Genomic DNA, 27,391 nt, shown 5'->3' with positions numbered 1-27,391 from the left:
ATGTGACTAAGCTAATAAAGTTTAAGTTTTATATTCACAAAACTCTGAAAGATAAGCAAAAGATAGGTAGAGTGGGGTCACATCAGAAATGGCGACCTTATGTGTTGCTGGCTCTCTGCGGTCACAGATTTCGGTGGTCACACATTTTGATGTAACACCGCCACTGACCAATTAAAATGTCGCCAACAGCAGGTCACGTGAGCAACACTGCTGTAACCAGTATTTGAGAAGGGATGACCGTGCGTCGCCAAACCTCTTTTTTTTCATTTCGGCGCCGAGTGTGACGGTTACATGGATTCATCAATACACAGCACAGTGAGAGACACTTCTGGGCTGCTGCGGCAACAATTAATTTCCATACAATTACCAACCCATCCCCTTTATTCTGATTTAATTTTATTCTTTAATCACCCAACACTTTAGAGTAATTAGGCTACCGATGTTTCTACTACTACAACTTGTTAATTTCCATAAAATTACCAACCAAACCTCTTTATTCTGCTTTGATTTTACTCTGTAATTACTTTACACTAATCCCAGGCAATTCTACTACAACAACTTGTCATTATACTGATTTTACAGATTTTACTGTTCAATTCTTCATATTACTATGTAATTAACAGCCCGTAAAAGGGTTACCGTGGAGATAAATAATGCATTAACGGATTCATTAGAGTCAGAGCTGAGAGACACACGGTAGAGTCCTGAATAGGCAGGAAGGTCACATCTCTGGACTATTCTGATAGAATTAGCAGAGTTTGATTAGAGTTTTTGTTTGTGTCTCAATTTAGACAGATGACATACTTCCTTCCACTCTTCAAGTACAAGGAAATCCATAGGAGATATAATATTAATTATCTGATGGAAAGAAACATAATACTTTACTGTTTTGGATATAATCCAGAGTCCATATGTCACACAGTCCTGAGATTTTAGTGGTTAATGGGTTCAAACACAAAACAGATTTTCAGGATGAGAACATTATTGTACTGAAAAAAATCCACCATGCAGGTGCAAATTAGTTTGTGATAATGTGACGAAGACTCCGTCCCTGTGGATGACATGGTAAAACAGACACTCTGTAATATACTCATAAACGGTAATCCAGACACACACTTGATCTAATCAGATCTTAACGTCAAACATGTCAGAATCGTAATCCTCGTGGTTGACTTACACGGTAAAGTTCATACATGATTCTAGGTGATGGGTTCAAAAGTTCATTTTTTTAATTGGTCCTAAAAAATCAGGGATATCTTTTTGTTCATAAAAGGTCCATAGAAGTCAAATCAATCATCACAACATCTTAACCAGAGAATGGTCACTCACTGCCCTGCACTGATGCTTTTTGACTTCACCTGTAATCATCCCCTGATTGAGCCGTTGTTGCATATAAAGTACTGTTTAACAGCACAGCATCAGTGTTAGATGTGATCGCACTCAACCAAAGCATAGTGTTCCAGCTCCAGATAGCTTCTTTTTCCATATTTGGTGACTTTCTTTGGGAAAACAAGTGACCTTTTTAGACTTTGTGGGTTCAGAGTGAATTTTCCCTCCTTTTGAATCTAACAAGGGATCACTTCAAATAATGCAGATACTAAAAGCACTGACTCACTGCAGCAATACAAGATATCATCGCCCAAATGCTGTTAAGGGACATTTGTTTTTACAAAGCACTCCACAAAGTCAAAACCTAAACTCAGTGCACAGGGAGAGGGACACAGGGACTGGAGAGAGAGAGAGAGAGAGAGAGAGAGAGAAAGAGTTATAACGTGCAGTCTGCTCATACTCAGCCCAGGCAGTTTCCTTTAGAGGAAGATGAGAGGAGGAGGTTACATACTGACATTGGTAGGATACAGAGCTTCTCCAAACCAGATATCAATCTGGACGCAGAGCAGGACTGCATGCGGTGCTCCGAGCTCCCAGAATAACTGTGCAAAGGATGGCTTAAAAGGTAGGCTTTTTTTGAACACACATTCTTTATACACTGCAAGCTAAGTTGAAACTGGGAAATCTGAATACTTTTGAATGAATTTAAAACATTAATGAAAGACCTAGAAGCAGAGTCAATCGGGAGCTGTCTGTGTTTCTGAATATTTTCACTTCAACGTTGGCTTCAAACACTTGATTTGATTTTAATGTTTTTTGTATGATATTATGCTATGTATTTATTTATGTTGCATTTGTTTTATGTTGTGGCAGTCTGAAACTTTAATGTTTGTTTAAATGCTGCTGTCTTGGGCCAGGTCTCTCTTACAAAAAGAGATTCTTAATCTCAATGAGTACTACCTGGTTAAATAAAGGTTAAATAATTTTTTTTTTAAAAAGATCATAGTTTTAATTAAGTTTTTTTAACACTGCAAAGGCTTGAGATGGGTGTGCAGTTGAGTTTTCAATTAGTGTTCCGCACTGTAAAGAATTGCTGTTAATTTACAGCAGGATTTCAACAGTATCAACCTGTTATTGCCAAAAACAGTGCTTTACTGTTAATACAAAAGAAAACCTGTTAAATTACTTTAACTGAACTACAATGCATTCTTAAAAAACAGCACTTTACTGCTGATCAACTGTCTAAAGTATCATCAGTAACAGTTTCATGCAGTATTGTTTTAATTCTGGGACCTGATCTGCACATGTGAGGCTTGTACATTGTACGTGATTGTAAAATCAGTGAATTAGCTTTATTGTTCTTCACTCACATGTTGTTCTGGTTTGCATTCTGTGCTTGTAGCCAGCTATAGACAGACATTTTGGGAAAAGTGTCAACAAGTCTATTATAGCCTTTTTCCTAACAAGTGCCTTTAATTGTATTTAGTGTGACTATTCCTATGTCTGTAACCTAAAGTCTATTCATCTAGGCAACAAATAATGTTTATTAAAATGTATGTAAAAAATAAATAGTGCATTAAAACAAATCAGTAAGATAATGTAAAAGAAAGGTGAAAACAGCTATATAATGTATCTTTAAACAGTAAATTAACTGTAAAATACAAACAAAAAAAATTCAGCGACAGTATAATAATGTTAATTTTACAGTAACATAAAGGCAACCCTGCTGACAGTTCTTTACTGTCATTTTACTGGGAAATTCTTAACAGTGCATTGTGTTCCTCTGCAGAGAGACTTTTGGATTATAAACCCACAGTCATTTAACCTGAGGGGCAACTCACAAAACCAACTTTCACAGAGTGAGCTGGCAGCAAACTGCACAGAGGAAACCACACTGCACTACCAAACAGCAGATATTGGTCATCCTGGATCTGTTTTTGTGATGTGATCGCTTCTCTGCGCCAAATTGGCGCTTTTAACTTTACGCACGATGGAGGACTTTTTACGCGAGCAGACTAGTTGGTTGCAGAACGTTTCCTGGAGCAACTCGAGTCGTGCAAATGCCAGTCACGTAGGAAACACCACAGTGAATCCTCTGAGACGAAACGAAGACGTGGCCAAAGTGGAGATCGCCGTCCTGGTCCTTGTGCTGCTGCTGGCTCTCACCGGCAACCTGTGCGTCCTGCTGGCCATCCACCACACCACCAAGAACAGCCAGTCTCGCATGTATTACTTCATGAAGCACCTGAGCCTCGCAGACCTGTTCGTTGCCATCTTCCAGGTCTTACCTCAACTCATCTGGGACATCACGTTTCGCTTCTACGGACCGGATCTGCTGTGTAGGCTGGTGAAATACCTCCAGGTCGTGGGCATGTTCGCATCCACTTACATGCTGGTCCTGATGTCCATCGACAGGTGCTTAGCCATCTGCCAGCCGCTTCGCTCCGTGCACAAGAGAAAGGATCACCTGTGTGTGATCGCGTCCTGGATGCTCAGCCTGATCTTCAGCACTCCTCAGGCCTACATCTTTGCCATGAGGGATGTGGGGAAAGGTGTGTATGACTGCTGGGGAGACTTTATGATCCCATGGGGAGCCAAAGCCTACATCACATGGATGAGTCTCAGCATTTACATTCTACCTGTGGCGATTTTAAGCATCTGCTATGGCTTGATCTGTTATAAAATATGGGAGAATTTCAATTTGAAAACCAGAAGGGATCACTTCCTGGCTCTCACCCCGAGGCCCTCTAAAGACGCTCATGCTCTCTTTCGCGTGAGCAGCGTGAGGCTCATCTCCAAAGCAAAGATCCGCACAGTGAAGATGACTTTTGTGGTGGTTCTTGCCTACATTGTGTGCTGGACTCCCTTCTTCTTTGTCCAGATGTGGTCTGCATGGGATCCTGCTGCACCAAGAGAAAGTAAGGCACATTCACAGTTTTTTTGTTTACCAATGCAGATGCAGTTTAAATCATAATCCTGACATCTCTTGGGCATATAAAAGCAATGATTTTGCTCCAATTAGTCGATTGACGGAAAAATAATTTGCAACTGTTTTGATAATTGATTAATCGTTTAAAGGGACTGTTTGTAACTTTCAGAAATGCTTGTTAACAGCGACACCTGTGGCCGTTAAATCAACGAAAGTCAGAGCTTGTGCTCACTCAACATAGACATGAACGAGCATCGCTCAAAACAGTGAGACGACACACGTCAGCTAAAACCACAATATATTTCACCTGCTTGGTAGTAATGTTAGCTGACCAGACGAAGGTCTCTCCATGAATCACTGCTGATCTCAGTGTTGGCTTTTCCTGCTTCAGCCTCCGGGGCTGAAGCAGGAAAAGCGGGTCGGGGTGGGGCTGAAGCAGGAAGAGAAATGTTATCGTCTCCCGACTGCGCCCGCAAGGATACACTGGCACCCTGTCGGACACGATAACGTTTCTCGCTGCGGAGCCCCGTCACTTCGCAAGACACGGGAAACCTCTGGTGGTCTGGAGGAGCTGCAGCATTTATTTCTGCACAAACGTCCACTGTACATTCACTAGATATTCTCAGAGCTAAACAGACAGCGAGAACGCGTGCGGTGTGTGAGTGAAGGCAGGCAGGCAGAGGAGCAGAGACTCCGGCCACACGCGAGCGCGCATATGCGAGCGCGCATGGGATCCCGACCCGGTAGATTTATACGTGTAAAAAGTAACAAACAGTCCCTTTAAGTATTTTTTTCATGCAAAAATAGCAGAAAATACTGTTTTTTAGCCTTTCAAATATGGAGATTTCCTGTTATGTTCTGTTGTAAAGCATATTAAACTGGATATGATTGGGTTTTAGACTGACTAAACATTTAAAGACATCACCTTGGACTTTGAGAAACTTTGAGGGATGAACATTTTTCAATATTTTCTGACACTTCATAGACCAAACAGTTACTCCATTAATCTTGAAAATAAGTAATCGATAATGAAAATAATCCTTAGTTGCAGCCCTAATGAAGATATTACCCATCTTTTATAGTGTGCCAAGTGCTCAGTGACACAAGGATTCGATCATCTTTGTCTTAGATTAATATTGGTGAGTTTATTGCCCATAAACCCATGTAATGTAAGAAAAATCTGTTTTTATACAGCAGTATTTCAGCACTAAGTGCCTCAAAGGTCATTACTCCACCTCAGAAAATATCTCTGCGTATACACAATCAATCCACTTCCCTTCCAAAGCAGCACAATGGTGAGAGAGACTTCCCCAGAGTGAGATGAATGGGAGTGTCATTAACGGTGGTTATCAGTTCAGAGATACTGGGAGAGTAAATGTACCCGGACATCAAAGAGTTTCTCTCTGTTCCCAGTGGTGGTTTATATAATTTCCATTTAACTGCATTCAGATTTACCCCTCATATCTTTTGAGTTAGCCATTAGAGTGGACAAGAGCAGGAGAGCAGATACGCTCCACAACCTTTCAAGTGGTGTTATCTGAGCAGAATTACACCAGTGTTCATTCAGAGCGGTCACAGATTTAAATATATCTTAAATAGGCCAGATTTAGCCAAGCGAAACATCATTTAGGCTTCTTCCATGCAGTTTTGCACAAATTAGGAAAATAAACACATAAAGCCAAGAATGCATGCTGTACACAACAGCGGTGTATGTTGTCATAGGGGCCTCAATGTTGTTTGGATGGACTCTGGTCTATCTGGTCTCTGGTTTATTTCTTATTACCATGCAACATTAAGCTGGACTTTTCAACAACATGTTATTTTTTCAAAGCATTCAAAAGCCACTAATTTGGTAATAAAAACGTCTATTCATTTCACATTCATACTAAAAGAGAAATGCTGAACTATTAGGAAAAAAATCTTTATAATCTACACTTAAAGTGGCAGTAGGCAGAATGTTTTTAGCATCATTGGGCACAAATTCCATAATAACCTTTCAGCATATTATAATTCAAGTGTTCTGAGAGAAAACTAGACTTCTGCACCTCCTCATGGCTCTGTTTTCAGGCTTTAAAAAAATAAAGGATAAAGGAATGCAAAAATCTTTAAGTTTAAAAATTAACAATCACTAAATTTGGACATACATGTATTTCATTAGACTATAATAAATTGGTTACTGTATCATTGTTTAAAGGTAAAATATGTAAAAGTTGTCAGTTGGTGTTAGTAAACACACGGCATTCAAAGTTGGCCACACCTCCTCGTCGGCTCAACTAGCGAGAGGGAGAGAGCGAACAGCTGTAGTCGAGCGAGCTATAGAGTGAACGGAGAGAGAGAGAGCGCCGAGAGTGAGAACAAAGCAGTGAATCAGAGAAATGAAACGTTATTTTCTGTCAGAAAACAATTGGTTATGTTCTAAAACACAAATAAACACACAACTCACTCCGCACAACCCTGCGGGAAGGTGCAGAGTTGCCGGCTTTTGAATGTATGCAGCCGAAAGGCAGGTTGTCCTCTCTGCCTGCTGCCAGCGCACAGCAGAGGAGAGACAGAGGAACAGGGGAACCAACAGTGATGTAAGAAACCTGTTCTCATCTGTCAAATACGGCCGCAAAACATCTAAAGGGGGACTTGTGCCTCGGTATCAGAAGCTGAGGGGCGTGACAAAGCGGCGATATTCGACCACCTGAACGGGCTGCAGACCCTGTGTGTTGTTATTGGCGGGGGTTACATCCCCACGTGGGGTCCAAAGGCTGTTTGCTGACTTGCAGAAGCGTCCTGAGTAAAGCAAAATAATAAGAAAAGAGAAAATACAGGCAGAGGGCTGCAGTGTCTCTGCAGAAACAGACACCACCACACACTTCTAGTGGGGCATAAGTGATGATCTATACATTGTTTTTTAGGAAATGTTGCATATTATACCTTTAATGTGTCCTTTATTGACATCATTACAATGTTACTGAATTTCATGATAAAGTAAAATTGCACACTTAAATGTATAATAAGTAGATAATAAGGACAAATTAATAAAGTAAGCAAGAAGTAACAAATAGATGTTTAACATTATGTGCATGGGAGAGAGAAGAGGAGGGGAGAGAAGAGAAGGAAAGATGCTATCAATTTGAAGTATCTCAATATGATTGACAGATTTGGAGCAGTGTCATAAAAGATGAACTGGTAGTTTGAAAGTAAATGTCATTTGAGTACAATTTCAGAGAAAAACCTTTCAAAGAAAAGCTTCTGTCCAAACCAAGATAATTCACTGGTCGTCACTGACATCTTTACTGACTTATTGCCTTCTCTCTGGAGTAATACCATTCAGGTTACGACTCCATGTAAGTGAGTTTTCCTGTTGCTGAGGGCATTTCAGAGGAGAAGCATGACTTTGTGCACTCGCAGAATGTTTGTTTAACTTTTCATACCATTTTTGATTTGTGAGTAGTCTTTATCAAATAAGTTAAGGCAATATCATCGCAGTCCTCTTTTTGAAATCAACTTCACCCCGTTTCCATTATTCCAACTTCAATCTGAGCTGTACATCATCATTTTAAAGAAAAGCAGCCAAGATGAATGTTTTTCTTTCATTTCTGGCAGCACATGAAAGTGGTGAATGAACTGTGAGACAAAGTGAACGATGCTGGAGAGAAAAAAAAAGTTTGAATGCTGTCACTATGTGGTATGAGTACTACTCTCCCCATAGCACCAAAAACGCACCTCTGGACAGGGTGTTTAACTTATCTGTCGAACACGCCTCATCATTTTGACGCGGCATTTGGTTGACACTTCGCGCAGCACACCTCTCATCATAAAGACAGTCAGAGCACCTTGAACACAACAGGTCAGAGAGAAGAAGACACCACACACTAAATCTCTCTCACTCCATTAAGGATTAGAGATATTACTTGGAAGTCTTCCATTTTCCGCTGTTAAATGGTTTGCTCCTTCAGCGTGCTCTGTATCTCTAACAATTGGAAATTTAATAAATTGAATGAATGAGAAAAAGAAGGTATTTGTATTTTCCATCCAGGACAGCCTCTTCTAATTGAAGTCATTTATCATTTTTGTGTCAGGCTGCTTAAAATCCTATTAGTGTGGCATCCATCAACCTTTAATATTTGTTTGTTTCAGCTATAGACTGATCTCTAATTGGGATTGTCTGAAATGCTTCAGTGTGTCAGTTTGTATATTTCTCTATAAATTATGTGCAATACAAGTGCAGCTGCTTGGAACAAAGACTGATATTCATTTAGTAGAAATGAAATGCAGAGTCGAGAGCTGTGGCTTAGCCTGTTAGCACGCTACCATGTTACGAAATGTTATTCCTTATTTCCGCTCGTTACATGCATACAGTCTTTTAAAACTTCCGTCTTCACAGGAACCAACTTGGTTAAGTTTAGGCAATAAAACTACTACTTGGTTATGTTTACGAAAAGATCGCGTTTTGGGTTAAAATAACTCCAGAAGTGGCGTAACTTAAGTATGGAAGTTACGTGACAAATAAATCAACATTGACGTCTGGTTTCACACGGGGTACGAACACCGGTCTCCTGGGCAAAAGTCCAGTGCCTATTGACCCACCCATTCACCCCAGTGTTTGTTGCTCTTCATACTTCCTGGTTCACAATGATCTGGATTACATACAAATGGATTTTGTCGGATATATACGAATTACAGTGCATTACTTTTCGTAGATATAGCTACAAACAGTGTATGAAAACAGCCTAGCCAGATGAAAGGTTAGGGGGTCAAAGTTATTGTAATTCATCCTCAGGGGGGACCATGAATGTCTGGCAATGGCAATGGCAATCCATCCAAAAGTTGTTGAGAGGTTTCAGTGAAAACCGAAAGTGTCAACATGTAGTTGGTGCTAGAGGAAAGGTCAGGAGATCACTAAAGTCATAGAACAAATCGTCTGGGAATCATGAATGTCTGTACAAAATGTAATGGTAACAGATTGAATATTTGTTGAGATATTAAAGTCTGGACTAAATTGTTGGACCATCCCCACAGCCTTGCTGCTATAAATGGCTAAAACACTTAAAAGTGCAGCTTTGAAGACCAAACAAAGCACACACACACACACACACACACACTGAATTTGGACTTAAGCCCACGACCAGATTACATCTTCCTGGAAACGAGGAAAAAACTGGTATTTTAGAGTCTTTTTAAGGATTCACCCCTCCATTCCTTTTCTAAACTGCTTATCCTGTTCAGGGTAGCAGGGGGTTGGAGCCTATCCCAGCATGCACTGGGTGAGAGGCAGGGTACAACCTGGCCAGGTTGTCATAGACAAGGTTTATTTAAAAGATAGGCTGGCTGTATGTTTGTCCTTGTCAGCAAACCCAATGAAAAGGCCAAAAGCAACAATGTTTTAGTCCATTTCTTAGTGCTCTCTGACTTCTCTACCCTGCCTGTGCCACACAGCCTGAAACCCATGGGATCCTACCAAGGATGGGAATCTTTAAAGATGACTCACAAATATATTGTTTAATTTAAAAAAAAGTTTTTCAATAAATGTTACTCAAACAGGAGGAAATTGTACATTTGTCTGGGACAATTTTCAGCTGCGGATTTGTGCGTTATTGAATTCTACAAAAATATCAAGCACATGTTCTTCTCTGTCTCTGTCCTTAGACGTGGCCTTCATCATCTCCATGTTGCTGGCCAGTCTCAACAGCTGCTGTAACCCCTGGATCTACATGTTCTTTGCTGGTCACCTGTTCCAGGACCTGACGCAGTACTTCTTCTGCTGCTGTAGACAGTACCTGACAGCCTCCTCCTGCAGCTGTGATCGACAGTGCACGCACAAGAGCAACTCGTCCACGTGCGTCATCAAAGAGATCAGCAGCCAGAGGAGCCTCACACACACATCCAGCACAGGCGGACCTGGACCCTGAGGGAGCCAGCTGAAAGCCATCCAGGCTTCCTGTAGTCGAGTCCCCCATTTCAGCCATGTAATCATCTGCAGCAGCACCGCAGTGGCCATTGCAACATTGTTTTCAAAAACAATGAGCTAAATAGACACTACTGTGTGTGCCCTTGACTTTCCCGAAACACCACTTACCTTTTGGACTCCTTTCGCACTTGCACATGTTATATTGCTCCATATCACTTATATTGCTTATAGCTGCTCCATAGACAATGAATGGGGGACTGATTTTATGGACCCACAGAATGTTTGTTTTCTTTTTTTTTTATCCTCAAATGAGCTTTATTTTATTGTCGTGTTGTCAGTTGTGAAACAGAAAATGTTCCCATATACTCACATCATTCCCGGGTGCTCTCAGTGTCATCTAGAACATCTCTCCCTGCGCAACATTAATATAATAATTGTGATATTTACTTCCTCTTTTAAGGTCAAATCAGGAAAACAACTTCAAGACTTCAACAAGGCTATAAAGGGGAACTACGCTCATTTTCAAAATTCATACATGTTATTCATATTGTCTAAGACAGTCCAAAAAATAATAGTAAACATGAACAACTCTCTCCCAAATCCAAAAACTAGAGTGCTAAAACTCAAACTTGTGATGTCATAGGGTATAAAGTCTAGATGCTATTGATGTTGCGCAGGGAGAGATGTTTACAGATGACACTGAGGGCACCCAGGGGAATGATCTTAGTATATGGGAACATTTTCTGTTTCACAACTGACAGCATGACATTAGAAAAAAGCTCACTTGGGTATAAAAAAGAAAACAAACATTCGGTGGGTCCACAAAATCAGTCTCTTATTCATTGTCTATGGAGCAGCTCCAGACTTTATACCCTATGATATCACAACTTTGAGTTTTAGCCTCTAGTTTTTGGATTTGGGATAGAGTTGTTCATGTTTACTAATATTTTTTGGACTGTCTTAGACCATAGAAATAACATGTATGAATTTTGGAAATGGGCGTAGTTTCCCCTAAAAGTCTTGTTGAAGTCTTGATGTTGTTGTCCTGATTTGACCTTAAAAGAGGAAGTAATTATCACAATTATTATATTAATGTTGTGCAATGACATTCTTTTTTTGACAAATCTGTCAAAAACAATATAAAGGTAGGAGTGTGGCACATTACAAAAATAATTTTGTTCGGTGCAAATGGGCACCAATTCACTTACTGTAATGGTTGTTTCCCCCCTTAAAGCAGCATTACTTTGTGTACAAGCATTTTATTATATTATCAAAATGTTGATATACATGAATGATATAAAGGTTTATTAAGCTAATACCCACTCCTGAGGTTTGGCTTAATCCAAACATCTCCATTGTAACAACAACTAGGGCTGTCAATAACGCGTTAACGCAAAATTCGCTTAAATGCCACTAGTTTTTTTAATACAATTGATTTTTCGGAGGTTGTAGATGGGTCAGTTTTAAAGCTAGAGTGAAGATACTGGTGTCATATGAAACTAAAAAAGCTAATGAATCCATTGGTACCAACCATGTCATACTATCTTGTGGGAAGAAGGCTAAATAACGCTCCACACTTGCGCTAAATTTTGGCGTGGAAATATTGTCATGGCCATTTTCAAAGGGGTCCCTTGACCTCTGACCTCCAGATATGTGAATGAAAATGGGCTCTATGGGTACCAACGAGCCTCCTCTTTACAGACATGCCCACTTTATGATAATCACATGCAGTTTGGGGCAAGTCATAGTCAAGTCAGCACACTGACACACTGACAGATGTTGTTGCCTGTTGGGCTGCAGTTTACCATGTTATGATTCAAGCATATTTTTTATGCTAAATGCAGTACCTGTGAGGGTTTCTGGACAATATTTGTCATTGTTTTGTGTTGTTATTAATTTCCAATAATAAATATATACATACATTTGCATAAACAAGCATATTTGTCCACTCCACTTTGAATAGATAAAAAATGTGTGATTAATGTGCGATTAATCACGATGAAATATTTCAATCGATTGACAGCCCTAGTAACAACACAACAGGAAATGGATAAGGAATGCAAGGAGGCTGTTTTCAATATTTTCAGCAGACTTTCATGTGCTACAAATCAAACAGTGTTTGTCCTTTATGATGTAATATGTAATTCACTTTGTAAATAGTTTCCACTGCTCCTCGTGTGTGTCTACATGTTTTATCAAATCCATCTGTTCTTTTCAAGGTGGTTGATGTTTTGTTGTAATCAGGTACCTGGACTTTCAGGCAGCACATTTAATCTTGCTGGGATCAAACTAGAATAATGGTTCCCCCTAGTGGCCACACTGATTACTCCAACAATAGTCCTGCTTTTCTGCTCAGTTTCTGTTGCTGTAGATACGAGGCACTATGCCAACTGTTTATACTCAACATATGGAGAATTTCAGTATCTGGATCAGTCAATGTGTATTCTTGGCTTATTAGGTGTGTTTTAAAATTCCTTTAACTTTATATTTTCTGGAAGGTCATCAAACAAAACGCTGTAGTTCTGGGCAACATCCGCAGGGAGACGCTTTTACGTGAAATAGGGGAACTCACTTTGACATACAGTTTCAATAAGTGTCATTAAAGGTCACATATTATACTCCATTTAAACTAGTTATTATAGGTCTCAGACACCTCCAAACCATGTCTCTGAAGTTTTTTTTTCAAAAAAACAATCAGATCATGCATTCCAGCATGTCTCTATAACCTCTGTTTCAGCCCATTTCCAAAAGTGCTGATTTCTGTGTCTGTAGCCTCTGTCTCCTCCCACTCTGCTCTGATTGGTCAGCGTTTTCTGTTAATCAAACGTCCTCAACAACACAGCGTCACCCTCCCCCTCCCTCCCGGAGAAGCTCTCTCTCTCTCTCTCTCTCTCTCTCTCTCTAGAGAGAGAGAGACGAGTGGAGAGATAGCAGCTAGAATAAAGTTTATAAACCACTTTAAAGTTTATAAACCAGAAACTTCACCCAGCGCACGTTACCGGAGGAATCTGATCAGAAATCGGCGACACATGATGAACATCTGCGGTCCAGATTCCAGGTTTTCCTGACGGTTTCTCTCAGGTAAATAATGCTGTTTATATCTCTGTTAGTTAGCTCAGTGTTTACCTCATGCATCAACTCTGTAAACCGTAAACATACACTCTGTTTTACGTCTGTCTTTACAGATCCATCTGTGAGAAATGACCGACAGAATCATCCCAGAGGAGAGCAGACAGCTGAGAGCAGATGGCTCTGTTTACATGGAGATACAGAGCTAACCCGGTAGCATGTAGCTAACCCGTTAGCATGTAGCTACATGCTAACGGGTTAGCTACATGCTACCGCTATGACACGGTGTGTAAACACAGCGACCATCAGGGTGGAAAATAGAAGATGTGAAACAGTAGTCAGTTCATTATTTCTGCTAAAAGATAAATGTATGGAAGATCAGAGTAATGGTATATTATTTACAGTAGTAGCTGTCTCTGTGTTACCATGACTACAGACCACCGGAGCTTAGCTTACCATAGTTTACCAGAGCTGAAGACTTTCTCCTGTACCATGTTAACATAACTAACTAACAGGTGGGATGATTACAAATGCTGTGAATAATTAATATTGTCATCTGTCTACTCAAATAAAGTTTGACTGTGAAACAGAAATGTGTTTTGTTGCTTACAAGTCACTATTTACTACCTGTAATCTGCTACATGCATGACATCAAATATATATAATATATAAATATCATCTGTTTAAACAGTGTAATTACATAAAGCCTTTGTGAATGAACATGTTATATTTAGATGATGGGAGTACATGAAGCCTGTTCTGCTGGTTCTTGCAGACTAACTGTAGGAGCTACTTTGCTCAAGTTAGGTTGAGGAGGAGAGACAGTGACGCGCTGTGGGCCGGGGTCAGCTACTGAAGGTTCTCTCTGGTTCGACCAGGAAACCCTCACGTGACTTGCATTCCCTAATGACGTCAAGATACAAGGAAAAAAGCAAATTTTTTTTCTGCACCCATTTCCGGACAAACGGAGGAGGAGAAAAAGAGAGAGGATGGTCTTTTATGATACTATGGTGGCCTGTAGACACACTGGGGACAGATATTGATGTTTAAAAGACATGGAAAAGTGCATTTTGCATAATAGGTGACCTTTAAGTAAAGTACTTAGTACTTAGTTACTTCTGAAACTGCATATCTGAAACCTAAAGGAGGCGACATTTTGAATCATCCAGCAGTAATGTCTTCATGAAGGCTGTAACCAACACCTGACGTAGTCATACAATCACTGACTCTACTCCTACAGGTACAGACAAGTGTGACTGCAGGTAAATCTCTCTCTGTCTGTGTGTGTCTCTCGCCCAGAGAGCTGTTGAGGTTCAAGAGTTTTGTGAGTCCGGTGGATTTGAGGCGAGCCTCCATCCTGGTCCTGCTGTCCCTGCTGCCCCTCCCTCTGCAGTTTGGATCTGTCCAATCAGAGGTCAGCTTCTATCCACCCTGTTAAACACCTACACACACCTGTGCAGACCTGACCTGGACCTCACAGGTGAAGTAAGAACACCCATTAATAACCACAGATACAGTAACAGTCAGCTGTGTGTGTGTGTGTGTGTGTGTTCAGGTGTTATTGGACGGGCGGTTCAGTGGTGATGATGTCACAGCAGGTAGCTTCCTGTCTCTGAAGCCCCGTCTCATCGGTGTTCTGATTGGAGCTCTGCAGACGGAGACCAACACCTCCGACACACAGCTAATACTGGGTCAGTTTCACATCCTGATCATTCATTCACTCATTGATTCATTCAGTCACTCATTCATCTCCAACACACAGCTAATACTCGGTCAGTTTCACATCCTGATCATTCATTCACTCATTGATTCATTCAGTCACTCATTCATCTCCAACACACAGCTAATACTGGGTCAGTTTCACATCCTGATCATTCATTCACTCATTGATTCATTCAGTCACTCATTCATCTCCAACACACAGCTAATACTGGGTCAGTTTCACATCCTGATCATTCATTCACTCATTGATTCATTCAGTCACTCATTCATCTCCAACACACAGCTAATACTCGGTCAGTTTCACATCCTGATCATTCATTCACTCATTGATTCATTCAGTCACTCATTCATCTCCAACACACAGCTAATACTGGGTCAGTTTCACATCCTGATCATTCATTCACTCACTGATTCATTCAGTCACTTACTCATCTCCAACACACAGCTAATACTCGGTCAGTTTCACATCCTGATCATTCATTCACTCATTGATTCATTCAGTCACTCATTCATCTCCAACACACAGCTAATACTGGGTCAGTTTCACATCCTGATCATTCATTCACTCACTGATTCATTCAGTCACTTACTCATCTCCAACACACAGCTAATACTCGGTCAGTTTCACATCCTGATCATTCATTCACTCATTGATTCATTCAGTCACTCATTCACCTCCAACACACAGATAATACGGGGTCAGTCATAGATTTCTGCTTAAAGTTTAAAACCACTCCCACCGGAGGGGAAAAACAATCAGTGCCACAATATGCAACCAAGGGCTGAAACACTATAATACATGCCTTTAGCTAGCTAAACACATTAGATTTAAGCATGTCAAAGAATTATTTTAGCACCGTACGTCTAGCAGGGGTGCAGTTGATGACTAAAATGATGGTGGATGATGATGAAGTTAGCTGTTAGCTAATGTTAGCTATGTTAGCTAAGCTACTGTAGTTAGCTAAGGCCCTTGCAAATATAATATGTACTGCATATTTCTGATTTATCCAAATTCCACTATAACACAAGCGATGTTATATAGCCTAGTACATTTTATATAATGAAATCTGAAACCTGCGTTTGCTTTAGAGTTGAAAGCAATGTCGGTCACATCAACTGACCACTAGACTGACTAGACTGGCCGCTATAAGCCACAAAGGAAGCTCGAAGCTGTACTAACAGATGCAAACTGTATTACCGTGTTTTATACACAAACTCACTGCAGGATAATCCTCCGTCCGTGGTGCCTCCCTTCGTGTGCGCCGGCAAGCTGAACAGTTTTTTGACTGCAGTGGAAATGTTGTTTTTGAAAGGCTAAACGCCAACAAATAAGAATTGAAGCAGAATATTTTGTTTAATAAAAACATGTTGTGAGTTTTGGAAATGATTACATTTATCTTTTTTCAATTAAGTTTGACTTTTTTGACTTTACAACACTCGTTCTTTAGCCCTAGAACGAATGCAAACTGTATTATACACACAGACTCATTGCAGGATAATGGTGCACATTTGAAACCATACCACGGTAATAATAAAAATAGTCGGCTCTGTCGTTGGTGCGCAACCATATTCCTCTGTTTAACACATTCTACCCATAATTCAGAAACCGTTTATGTTTTTTAATTCTTCTTTTTCATTTTTAAAGTTTAAGGTTATTGGCGAGTGAAAGATGCAAGTGCTACAGCCACCACTAGGCTTCAGCAATTGTGCTCTGTGTCTATCTGTGAAACATGTAGCAGTGCATTGTGGGTTTGTTATTCTGTCAGACTCTACTGTTTTCATTCTGTCAGACTCTACTGTGTTACACTCTCCGCGTTCACACAGCCTGAATGAATTCTGTTCTGTGTAGCGGCCATGTTGAACCTGGTTCAGGACTCGGCTCTGTTAGAGGCTGCAGGACAAACTCAGCAGGTGAGTCCACTCACATCTATTGACATCTACTGAAACTCGACTGACACAATATGTCGGATCAGATGAACATCATTACATAACAGAAATCAGATTTTGAATGTTAATGAGTATAGGAACACTTTTCAGGTTGACAGTTAACCGTTTTATTCAGCCTCTTTTGAGGGAACATAAACAAAAAGAACCGTCTATATGTCATATTGTAAATTCTGGTTTGTTGTTTTAATATTACACATTTTCTTAATGATCTTTACTGCACAGTGTCTTGTTGTCTTTCACTCAGTCTTGTAATGTTTGTGGTGTTCATGGAATCCCTGGACTTCAGATAATATTCATGAGGTCTTATTATTAACATATTTATGTAGATGAATATAAATTTTTTTTTTAAAAAACCCATCCACAGAGCTTTTAGAAAAGTGCTGAAGAAAAGTATGGCTTTTCATGAAAAAATAAATATTGTGATTGTGAATGAATCATTTAAAAAATGTTGGCTGGTCCAAAATTCATGTTTTGTTTATCTCCGTGGGAGATATCTGACGTTCGGTTCTCATTTCTAACAAGGCTTGTGAGCCGATAGTATAACAACGTTGGTATCACGTGGTACCTCTGGGTCATCAGTTAGTGTGGAAAAAACGGATAAATGACTGAGATTGAGGGTCAGTGCCTGACAACGACTTGTTTTGAAGTGAATGCAATGGAACGAGAGAGGGAGAATACGACATCTAGTGGCTGAATGTTATGAATGTTATCAATAGCACCTTTAAACTACTAAATTTGATTTAAATCCAACAATCAGCCTGCAGGTGGCGCCAACAGGACTTTACACTGTTACTCTGGGTTTTTATACCCCCACGACAATGTGGTTGGGGGAAAAAATATATATAATATAATATATAATTATAATATAATTTAATATATACCGCTCAGCGTGTTTGTCCTTCTGTCCGTCTGTCTGTCCTTCCGTCCATTTGTGTGTCACACTTTCGTTTCCGGAGCAGAACTCGGAAACTATTTCACTTAGGAACCTCAAATTTGGTATGATGGTTGACAGTGTGGTCTAGTTGTGCCTTTTGGGGGTTAGAAGTCCAGGGTGCCCAAAATTTGTAAAAAATTTCCAAAAGGGCAAAACCTCTTGCTCTACTTTAGTAGGGATCAAGCAGTGAGTGGGGGTATGTTAGCCATGCTCACTTTTCCCTTGTCTTTTACTATCAGGAAAAACCGAAACACTTCATCTACTTTTGTTTTCAGGAAACTGAGTCTCAGCAAGGAGGAGCTAGTAGACCCAGATGGACCGGGGGAACCAGTGCAAATAGATGGACCAGAGGAACCGGTAGTTAACTATGCTGATTGGATTTTAGTTAAGTTTAACTGACTTTTATAACATTGATCGTCCTGTCATGGAAATCTACGTGTGTGTGTGTGTGTGTGTGTGTGTCTGTCTGTGTGTTCATGTTTGTGCTTACGTTTCCATGGTAACCAGCCGTTCAGTCAGACGCAGCATCGATCCTGTGGGTTCAATTTGTGCGCATGCTGACTCAGCGTCTGACGGCTCAGTGGAGGAATGACTCAGCAGTTTGTCTGTCTGCACTGGAAGTACTGCGAGGATTGGCTAAGGTGGGCACACACACACATACACATACACATACACATACACATACACATACACATACACATACACACACACACACCATTAACTGCAAACGTTACTGTGACGTTACTCTCTCCTGTTGGCCTGCAGGTGAAGGTTAGTGTGGAGGAAAGTGAGAGGATGCGAGCGGTCACTTCAGTTTGTTGTTACATCGTGTTTCAGTGCAGTCGTCCTCCTCCGCTTCACTCCAGAGCTGCTCGACCACCAGGTAACTAACCGACAGGTGACAAACTGCCAGGCAACTAACAACTAACTAACTAACCAACAGACAACTAACAGCCAACTAACTAACCAACAGGTAACAAACAGCCAGGTAACTCATCAATCAGTTACTAAAGGTATAAGAAATTCATCTGGAGGTAGGAGTTAAAGACCTCACAGACAGGGGCCTCAGCCAGACGTTCCCAGTTCACCCTAACAAGATCTGTCTGGCAGCCTCCCCCGCCATCTGATCCCACTCACCAGTACTGTAGGTGGTGATCAGTTGACAGCTCTGCTCCTCTCTTCACCCGAGTGTTCAAGACATGCGGCCGCAGATCTGATGATACAACCACAAAGACGATCAACGATCTTTTCCACCTGCTGAAGTCCACCATCAACGCCTTCGTCTTACCAGTGTTAGGCTGCAGGTGCTTCCGCTCACACCACTCAATGAAGGAGTCCACAACGCTCCTTTTCTCAGCGTCCTTCAGCCAACAATTGCGGAGTTGTTGGATAACTTCTGCAGGTGGCAGGACTTGGAGTTGTAGCTGAAGTCCGAGGTGTAGAGGGTGAACAGAAATGGGGACAGGACTGTGGTTTGCGTGTATTAAATATACAGTTATGTTGTTTTCAGGAGTGTTTGTTGGAGATCCTGGAGATCGTAGAATTGGGGATTGCAGGCAGTAAGTCCAGACAGGAACAGGAAGTGAGGTGTAAAGAGGAGAAAGAACTGAACCCGGCCTCTCTGAGGGTGAAGGAGGCTGCAGAGGCCACGCTGAGCTGGTGAGCAAAACAAACACACATGTAAAGGTACTAGATGTTTTAAAATAAGAGCTGTTTTTCATCTCCACTACCTTAATCACTTGAGTGATCAGACCAGAGTTCACATCCGGTACTTTGGCCTGTTGGTTACAAAGGATATTTTCACAGTTTGCTGAATTATTGAAATAATGTTTGTGCAATTAGTTGTGTATATATCTGGTTAATATGATAATGATGATCAGCTGTGGTAGAAGGAAGTGGTGAGACTAAGTGTACTTGTGTAGAGTGGGACATCGGTACAGTCTTTGATCTCACGTCATTGATATTTGTTGTAAGTTAAAATGTGAAAATAAATGAGCTGAAATGAAGGCAGCGATATCTGTGACTGTTGCAATTTGGACATGGATTGGAAAATAACAGGCCACTACAGGCTCTTTCTGAACCGAGACCATGATCTTTCCCTGACGTGAAGCAGGTTTGAGTTGCCTTGTCTTAACCTGTAGTGGCCATGCGCAGATCAGATCAGATTCAGACATAATTCAGATTAGATTCAGACCAGATACGGCCTGACTCTAAAACTAGTCAGGGGGGACCGATTCAGGGCTAAAGTCGGGCCAATCCTGAACAGTATCTGCACCAGTCTGATCTTTATTCACATCTCAGTGTTATGCAGGTTTCGGGGGCCTTCCCATTCCTTGGAGGCCTGCTGGATGAGGACGCTCTGATTGGCTCCACCATGAGTGATAGCAGTGTGAAGAAGTTCAGATATTTTGTGGTGGACAGCTCAGTGATCCTGGCCATGCTGGAACAACCACAGGGACCTGAACAGGGTCAGTCCTGACTCACTGATCCTGAACCAGATATAGACGGAAACACAGATGCTCATACAGCAGGAACACAATGAAACCAAAAAGCTCCCTGACCTTTCCCCTGTCATCATCAGTCCAACATTTCCACATGACAAAATCAAAATAATCTCTAAATGAACTCAAAAGTGTTTAACAGCATTTGACGACACAAACTGAGAGGCTGATGTAACTTCCTCTTGCTGCTCTTTTGTTTCTTGATGTTGCTTTTGATTCACTTTCTGTTGATCGACTAATCGATCAATCAACTAATCCTAATGTTCAAAAAATCCTAATGTGTCTAATGGTGTGTGCAGCGCCATGTCCGTCGATCACAGTGCTGATCAGAGGACCGTCAGGAGGTCACACATGGACTCTACAGCTCCACCTGCAGCCCAGAGAGGGAAGAACCGACACACAGGTGACCACTCCCATCAATGACAAAATATGACAATAAAATACATAATAATAGGCTTGAGATCAGTGTTTTATCTCTCCTGTCTGTTGATCTACTTTAGCAAACTCTGATCCCAGAACAGCGCGGTTTAGCCCAGGAGGATGCTGGGATACGATGTGGTGTCAAACATCAGCTGTTTCCTGAAAACATGGACAGAGTTGCTTCAGTTAAAGCAGATCTGAGTATTCCAACTCTGCACGAGACCGTTACTGAGGAGGTATGAACCTGGGTCAACCCAGATCCAGATCCTGCTGGATGTCACAGAACTTTCTGAAGCTACATTAAAGTCAGACAGGTGTTCTTTACCTGTCTGTCTGTAAAGAATTAACACCTGCAAACTCCTGCTCCTCCTCCGTCAGGTGCAGCAGCAGCTGGAGTGTCTGCAAGCAGCGTTGAAGAGGCAGCGACGGGTCGAGGCTCGGCCGCAGGTGAGCGGGCGATCGGTCGTCATGAAGACCTGCAGGCCGCCGCCTCCCATTACCAACTTCCAGACGGCGAGACTCTTCCTGTCCCACCTGGGCCTGCTGACACCTGAGACCCTGAAGGTACTGAGGACTGGACAGAGATTGATTCATTGATTCATTTAGATCTGTCTGTTGCCTCACCCGTCTGTCTCACCTGTCTGCCTCTCACTTGTCCTCTGTAGAATCCAGGTACCAGCGGTGTCCCGGCTCAGTTGGTGTCTCTGGACTCGTCCCTTCCAGGTTTCTCTGAGGATCTGAGACGTTTGGACCAGCTGCCGTCAAGAAACTTTGACTCTGCTTTCGTGTTCTACATGAGAGCAGGACAGAGGACAGCTGCTGAGGTCAGATACACCTGTCTGTCTCACCTGTCTGTCTGTCTGTTAGCTGCTGAGGTCATTCAATATGCTTTATTGGCCTGAGTGTAACAATGACAATATCGTCAAAGTGTCAAGAAATAATGAGATTATAAAGAAAAAGGTGCAAATTAATAAAATCAAGAAAATAGCAGAAAACAATTAACCCTTGTTTGTTTGAGAGAGACTGGGGAAGTTGTTAGTGTGTTTGTGTTGATGTTGTTTTTGTTGCTCTCACATTTGGGTATTTCCCCAAGTAAATATGGGTGTTTCTCTACGTCTGTTAGGTGTTCAAATTCAGGGTGTATTTTTATTATATTGGGAAAATGTTCATTTCTCAGAGCCTGGTATTTGGGGCATGAGGTGAGGAAATGAAGTTCTGACTCTACGTCTTGTCTGTTACACTGGGAGCAGAGCCTCTCGTCTGGTAGCCAGCTCTGTCTATGCCGACCCTTCTCTGTAGCTAGGCTGTGCTCGCTGAGTCTGTACATAGTCAAAGCTTTTCTTAATTTAGGATTTTTTACTGTGGTCAGATAATTTGCTAATGTGAAGTCTCTCTTTAGATCACATTTAATAGTGTTTTAGTTGTTTCCTTCCAATACGTGACATAGTTTTCTTTTTGTTGGTTGATAATTTGGTTTGGTTTGATTGGGTTGGTATTGTGGTCCTTCTGGCCTGTCTCTGTCTCTTATGGTACGTGTCCACAGTGGCGTTTTCAGACGTGAGGCACCGCCTCGCTTCCAAGCATTGGACGCTTGATCGGCTGCCACTAGGCACCTGATTGGACGAACGCTTTCTCTCGTGGGCTGCTGCTCCCAGCTTTCAAACCGGAACCAACATGGTGGCTCAGAAACTTTTTTCTCTTATGTTACGAAAATAGTTTAACGAAATGTGTTTATGAAAACGTACAGTATGCAAGATTAAAGCCTTGTAATTGCTGAATCTGTCTTTATTTTAGATCGACAACAGTTAGTTTAAACATTTCTCGGGAGTTCCAAAAGTGGCGAGTCTCAACAGACGCCCCTGATTTACATAAAATAGCCTAGACCTCAACTTTATGCAAATGAGGAGCAGCCACCCCACTACCAGAATACATTGCACGGCTGCTTTCATAGACAATGACTGGGAAGCGGGGAAGTACGGATCGTGTGGACACCATCATGCCTGGTTCACACTACAGGACTTTAGCCCTGATTTTCCACTCGCCAACAGTTTTTGGAGCTCCCCGACAAAAAGCCCCAGATGGGAGGCAAATAATTGGTTTGGCGCTCGAGCACTGTATGAGAACTGTTCAAGGACGCAAGCTGAGAGGCTCGATGCTGCATCGGGGACACTTTCCAGATATCTAGCATGCTAAATATCTGGACATGTTGGGGAGTCTGTCGGGGAGCTACAACCAATGAGAGCGCAAGACACAGGTTGAGGGGAAACCAGGGGGATGGGTCACCTGTAACTGTGTGTGCTATGTGTAGCATTTGCAACACGCACCAGAGTTATTGTTGCACATAGGATGTTGGATGTTTGCATGAATAAACATAGCGACTGATCTTCATAGGGGAAATAGTAAAGACGTGTGGAAATAGGCTATTATGTGAACACGTGCCAATGATAACATCACTTCCTGAATGTTCTTTTCGTGACAAAATGGAGTGTGAAAACCACAACGACTTCAAGTCTCCCGATTACAAGACAGCAAGTTGTGTAGTGTGAACAGTACAGCCATCTCACCACTTTGAAAGCTGTGTAGTGTGAACTTGGCTTAACCTGTCCGTCTCTTTGTAGATCCTGACGAACGTGGGGTCCAGCTGCAGCGTCCCGTCTCACTTCCTCGACTTCCTGTCATCTCTTGGTCAGCCGGTGGAGGCGGGGCGACGACAGGGGGGCGGGGTCAACACCAACAGTTCAGGTCAGTGCTCTGATTGGTCACTTCTCATCAACAGGACACTGTCAGAGGTCAGAGGTTACCTGAGGTCACTCTGTTCGTCTTGATCGTTGATTGATTGTTTTCTGTCTTCCAGAATTCCCTGCTGTGCTGGGTGGCAGTGGAGGGGGCGTGTTTAATGGAGAGAGGTTCGTCCTGATGTACGCCAATGCTCTGACAGAGATCACCTTCATCGTCCCCTCATCATCATACAGTGAGTGTCTGATGATCTAATAATAGTCACTAAACTCTTCTGTATTGACCATATGAGGAGAGGTGGTGCCATAGAAATAGAATAGGAGTAGGACGGACATTCCCAATGTAGTAGGGTGGTTGGAACGGCTGCCATTTTTATGTGTACTGTTGCCATTGCAACGTTGTAGCGGGCTCATTTCCGTATAGACCAAAGTGACTAATGGCCAGTTGCGGACTCACTGAGGTGTGGTTTTGCAATAACGATTCAAACCAGCAGTGGAGTAGTAAGTCATGTTAGAAAGCATAGAGAGCCAGAGTAAATGAGTACAATTTAACGACTTAATGCTTCAGCCACACACTGTTGTCTCAGTGGATAAAGGACATTTCTATCGCCATATGAGTGACAACTTTGTTCGCCTCATTTTCTGTTACCAGTATGGTATTAAAGTATGGCGGAATTAGCAAGCTAGCTAACTTGCCAGCTGTCCGCCAGTTAGATAGCTAGTAGTTGCTGAAAGGCAACAGTGGGCTGGTGGCCAGCGGCAGCGCTGAGTCCAACGGTCCTTCCGCCTCACTCCCCGCCGCTTCGGAGAAGGACAAGCTACCAACGAGCTGCGACCACACTTTACGGCCCCAATGACGCATGTTCTTTTGTCACCATAAAAGCTAACAACTAACAGTTCAATGTCCGTTCTACTCCTATTCTATTTCTATGGTTGGTGCCATATAAGGACACGTAGTACCATAGAATGAGAGGTGGTACCATATAAGGAAACATGTGACCATATAAGGAGAGGTGGTACCATATAAGGAAACATGTGACCATATAAGGAGAGGTGTGACCATATAAGGAAAAGTGGTATCATATAAGGAGAGGTGGTACCATTTAGGAAAGGTGGTACTTTTTACTTTATTTAATTCTTCTTTTTGTTTTGTTTAAAGCGGCTGATTTGTCGAAGAGTCCAGACAAGGCGGAGCCTCCGACTGAGCTGCCATCCAACTTGAGTCTTTCTGAGCCAAGCCAAGACTCCGCCCCTCAACCCACAGTATGGACCTTCAAAATAAAAGCTTTTTCATGTCGTTATGACTTATCTTAACTTATTTCTGTCAGTCTCTGACCTTTCTGTTTGTCCAGAGTTCTCCAGTTGAAGACACAAAGTCTTTTCGTTTTGTGTTGTCATCTGTCGGCTCTGAATCCAAACTCCTGATAGTCTGGGTCGAACGCTTCGAGGATATCGGTAACTAACTTTATATCAACATTATAATAAGTAGTTATATTAGTAATTATAATTATTTAGCAGTGTCTAACTAGTACCAGTATAACTGAGTGCACCCAGCCAGATGAGATCAGTTGTTTGGTCAGAATAAACCAGTCCAAAATAGATTGGGGAGTGACAATAAGCCGTAGTTTTCTGGAGTGATGAAGTGAGAACAAATTTGTGACTTTGTGTTTCAGAGAGTTTCCCTCTGTCCGACCTGCTGTCAGAGATGAAGGCAGAAACACCAACCAGGTGAAACATCCAAATACACTGTAACAAACTGCTTCAGTCTTATTAATGACAAAACTGTCTCTCTGTCTGTCAGTGCGTCAAATGTCCAGCTGATCTTTGTCCATCCTCTGAAAACTGGACTCTACCGGATCCATTTCCATGGAAACACCACCAGCAAGTTCAGTTTGGTTGTCCCATTGGTCAGCGGGAGTGTGGTCAGCAAGAGGTCTTTGGGTATGTCTGACTGACTGTCTGTCTGTCTGTCTGTCTGTCCCCACATAGAGGAGATCAATAGCAGAGGGAAGTAGACTAGGTGGAATATTAGTGGTGTGCTTTAACCAAAATCCTGACTTGAAAATAACTAAATAGATATTGGATTGTGACAAGTTGTAAGAGGTGGCAAATAGACCCCCCAAATTTGGAGGGAGCAAAAAGGTATGGTCACTAGAGGTATGGAAGACCAGAATGGAAGTAAAACCTTCATTGCTTCATTTGGGCCCAGACCTTTAAAGGAATACTTCAACCCCCAAAATGATTATTAGTATATCAAATACTTACCCCGTTACCTTGAATTCATGAAGAAAACATAGTTTTTCTCACATGCCTCCACGGCGAACGAAGACAACTACAACCACAACTTGTTCAGTATAATCCAGGTCTCATTTATCCAGTCTTATGCTCACTACTTCCCAAGCACATGCATCTTTGCTAAAACCTTACTATTTAAAACACTTCTGCATGAATAATAATCGTAGGGACGTGTAGCACGCGTGTGCAAACGTGAGATTGTTTGTGCGTTTTCGACATAAATGCATTTGTGAAGTAGTGAGCATGCGACTAGATAAATGAGACTTGGATTATACTGCACGAATTGTGTGAGAGTTTATAAACGGATGTTTTGATTTAGTTTTGCTGATGTTAAACGCGGCCCCCACACTTTTGTCCGTTATTTGATTCTTCGTTCACCGTGGAGGCAAGCAAGAACAGCAACGTTTTCTCCATGAATTCAAGGTAACGCGGGATGCGTGTAATTAATATACAAATAACCATTTTGGGGGTGAGGATTTCTTTAACTGTGAACGACATCTACAGTCATTGAATATTTAGATGACATGAAGTCGATCTACATGCTAAAGCTCGGAGGGATGACGATAGCACCAACTATCCAGCTGTTCACTGCACCATAATGCTATCTTGTGAAGGTCAGCTGTACTTATCCTCCTACAGATGAAGATAATCTGGATTATTAAATGATACATATAAATAAAAATAATAACCGTCCGTCTTTTATCTCCTCGATAGTCTGGAGGTTTAGTTGGTTATTGTTTAAAGTAGTCAGTTTAGTCTCGTCTTCATCGTGGGACAAAAACCTTTAACGAATGTATTTTCATGAATGAAACACTATTGAAACAGACCTTGTTTCTTTCTCTGTCTCCAGGTTTCCTGGTTAGAGAGACGGTGATCAACTGTTGCCATCGGCGACGGTTAGAGAGTGACTCTGCCCTTCCATCCCATGTCAGAAGGAAGCACATGATCAATGACATCATCCTTCGCTACCGCAGCCGCCGTTCTGAACCCGCCTTTTACTCCGCCCTGTTCCAGGACCCCTGAACCCCTGACCTTTAACCTCTCTGACTGACCCCTGACCTTTAACCTTTCTGACTGACCCCTGACCTTTTATCTCTCCGACCGGCCACCCTGACCTTTAACCTCTCTGACTGACCCGACCGTTAACCTCTCTGACCGACCCCTGACCTTTTATCTCTCCAACCGGCCCCCCTGACCTTTAATCTCTCTGACTGACCCCCCGACCTTTGACCTTTCTGACCAACCCCCCATAACCTCTACCTACTGTACACCATAGACTGTATATAAAGATGGACGACATGACAGCTCCCCAAAATTGAAGCCAAAACATCTTGATTGCCAATCATAAGCTGCGGCCGTGCTCGGCTTGTGATTGGGTCGGTCGGGTGTGTGGGCGCGACCAAGATATCGCGGCTCCAGCTCCCCGATCACAACTGCACAGACTCTGGCTCCAAATGATGTCAAAAGCGTGAGATGGCTGCTCCCATATCCGAGATATTTGGGCTTCATTTTACAATGCAAGGAAGTGGAGACTCGTCGTCCATCTATCTATACAGTCTATGCTGTACACCAACAACCAGCTCCACTGTTACCATGGCAACCTGATGTTTT

At 42.0% G+C, this 27,391-nt stretch overlaps 2 protein-coding genes and 1 long non-coding RNA gene across 3 annotated transcripts in view; all 3 read left to right on the top strand.

The window, feature by feature from the left end:
• The first annotated feature begins 1,813 nt into the window (after nt 1-1,813).
• Nucleotides 1,814-27,391, top strand: part of oxtrb (oxytocin receptor b) — a 121,936-nt gene continuing 96,358 nt past the window's right edge. Inside the window, 4 exon segments of the mRNA XM_074645387.1 lie at nt 1,814-1,954; nt 3,119-4,247; nt 9,896-10,107; nt 10,109-11,887. Coding sequence (XP_074501488.1) covers nt 3,320-4,247; nt 9,896-10,107; nt 10,109-10,171 — 1,203 coding nt within the window. The 5' untranslated portion in view covers nt 1,814-1,954; nt 3,119-3,319 and the 3' untranslated portion in view covers nt 10,172-11,887.
• Nucleotides 15,543-18,473, top strand: LOC141773517 (uncharacterized). The gene is made up of 4 exons (XR_012595147.1): nt 15,543-15,565; nt 16,798-16,859; nt 18,105-18,186; nt 18,337-18,473. It is a non-coding gene; the product is annotated as an uncharacterized LOC141773517 (long non-coding RNA).
• Nucleotides 18,625-26,902, top strand: LOC141776530 (ral GTPase-activating protein subunit beta-like). Its single transcript, XM_074650181.1, has 15 exons — nt 18,625-18,642; nt 18,698-18,712; nt 19,340-19,488; nt 20,131-20,297; nt 20,630-20,733; nt 20,831-20,986; nt 21,129-21,314; nt 21,416-21,574; nt 23,369-23,492; nt 23,605-23,721; nt 24,645-24,748; nt 24,838-24,940; nt 25,159-25,213; nt 25,287-25,426; nt 26,631-26,902. The coding sequence occupies exons 1-15, from the start codon at nt 18,625-18,627 to the stop codon at nt 26,801-26,803; spliced, it is 1,770 nt and encodes a 589-aa protein (XP_074506282.1). The 3' UTR covers nt 26,804-26,902.

Source organism: Sebastes fasciatus, chromosome 1 (assembly GCF_043250625.1).
Source record: "Sebastes fasciatus isolate fSebFas1 chromosome 1, fSebFas1.pri, whole genome shotgun sequence".
NCBI lineage: Eukaryota > Metazoa > Chordata > Actinopteri > Perciformes > Sebastidae > Sebastes > Sebastes fasciatus.
Note: the sequence above shows the minus strand (reverse complement) of the source record. Positions and strands in the feature narration are given on the sequence as shown.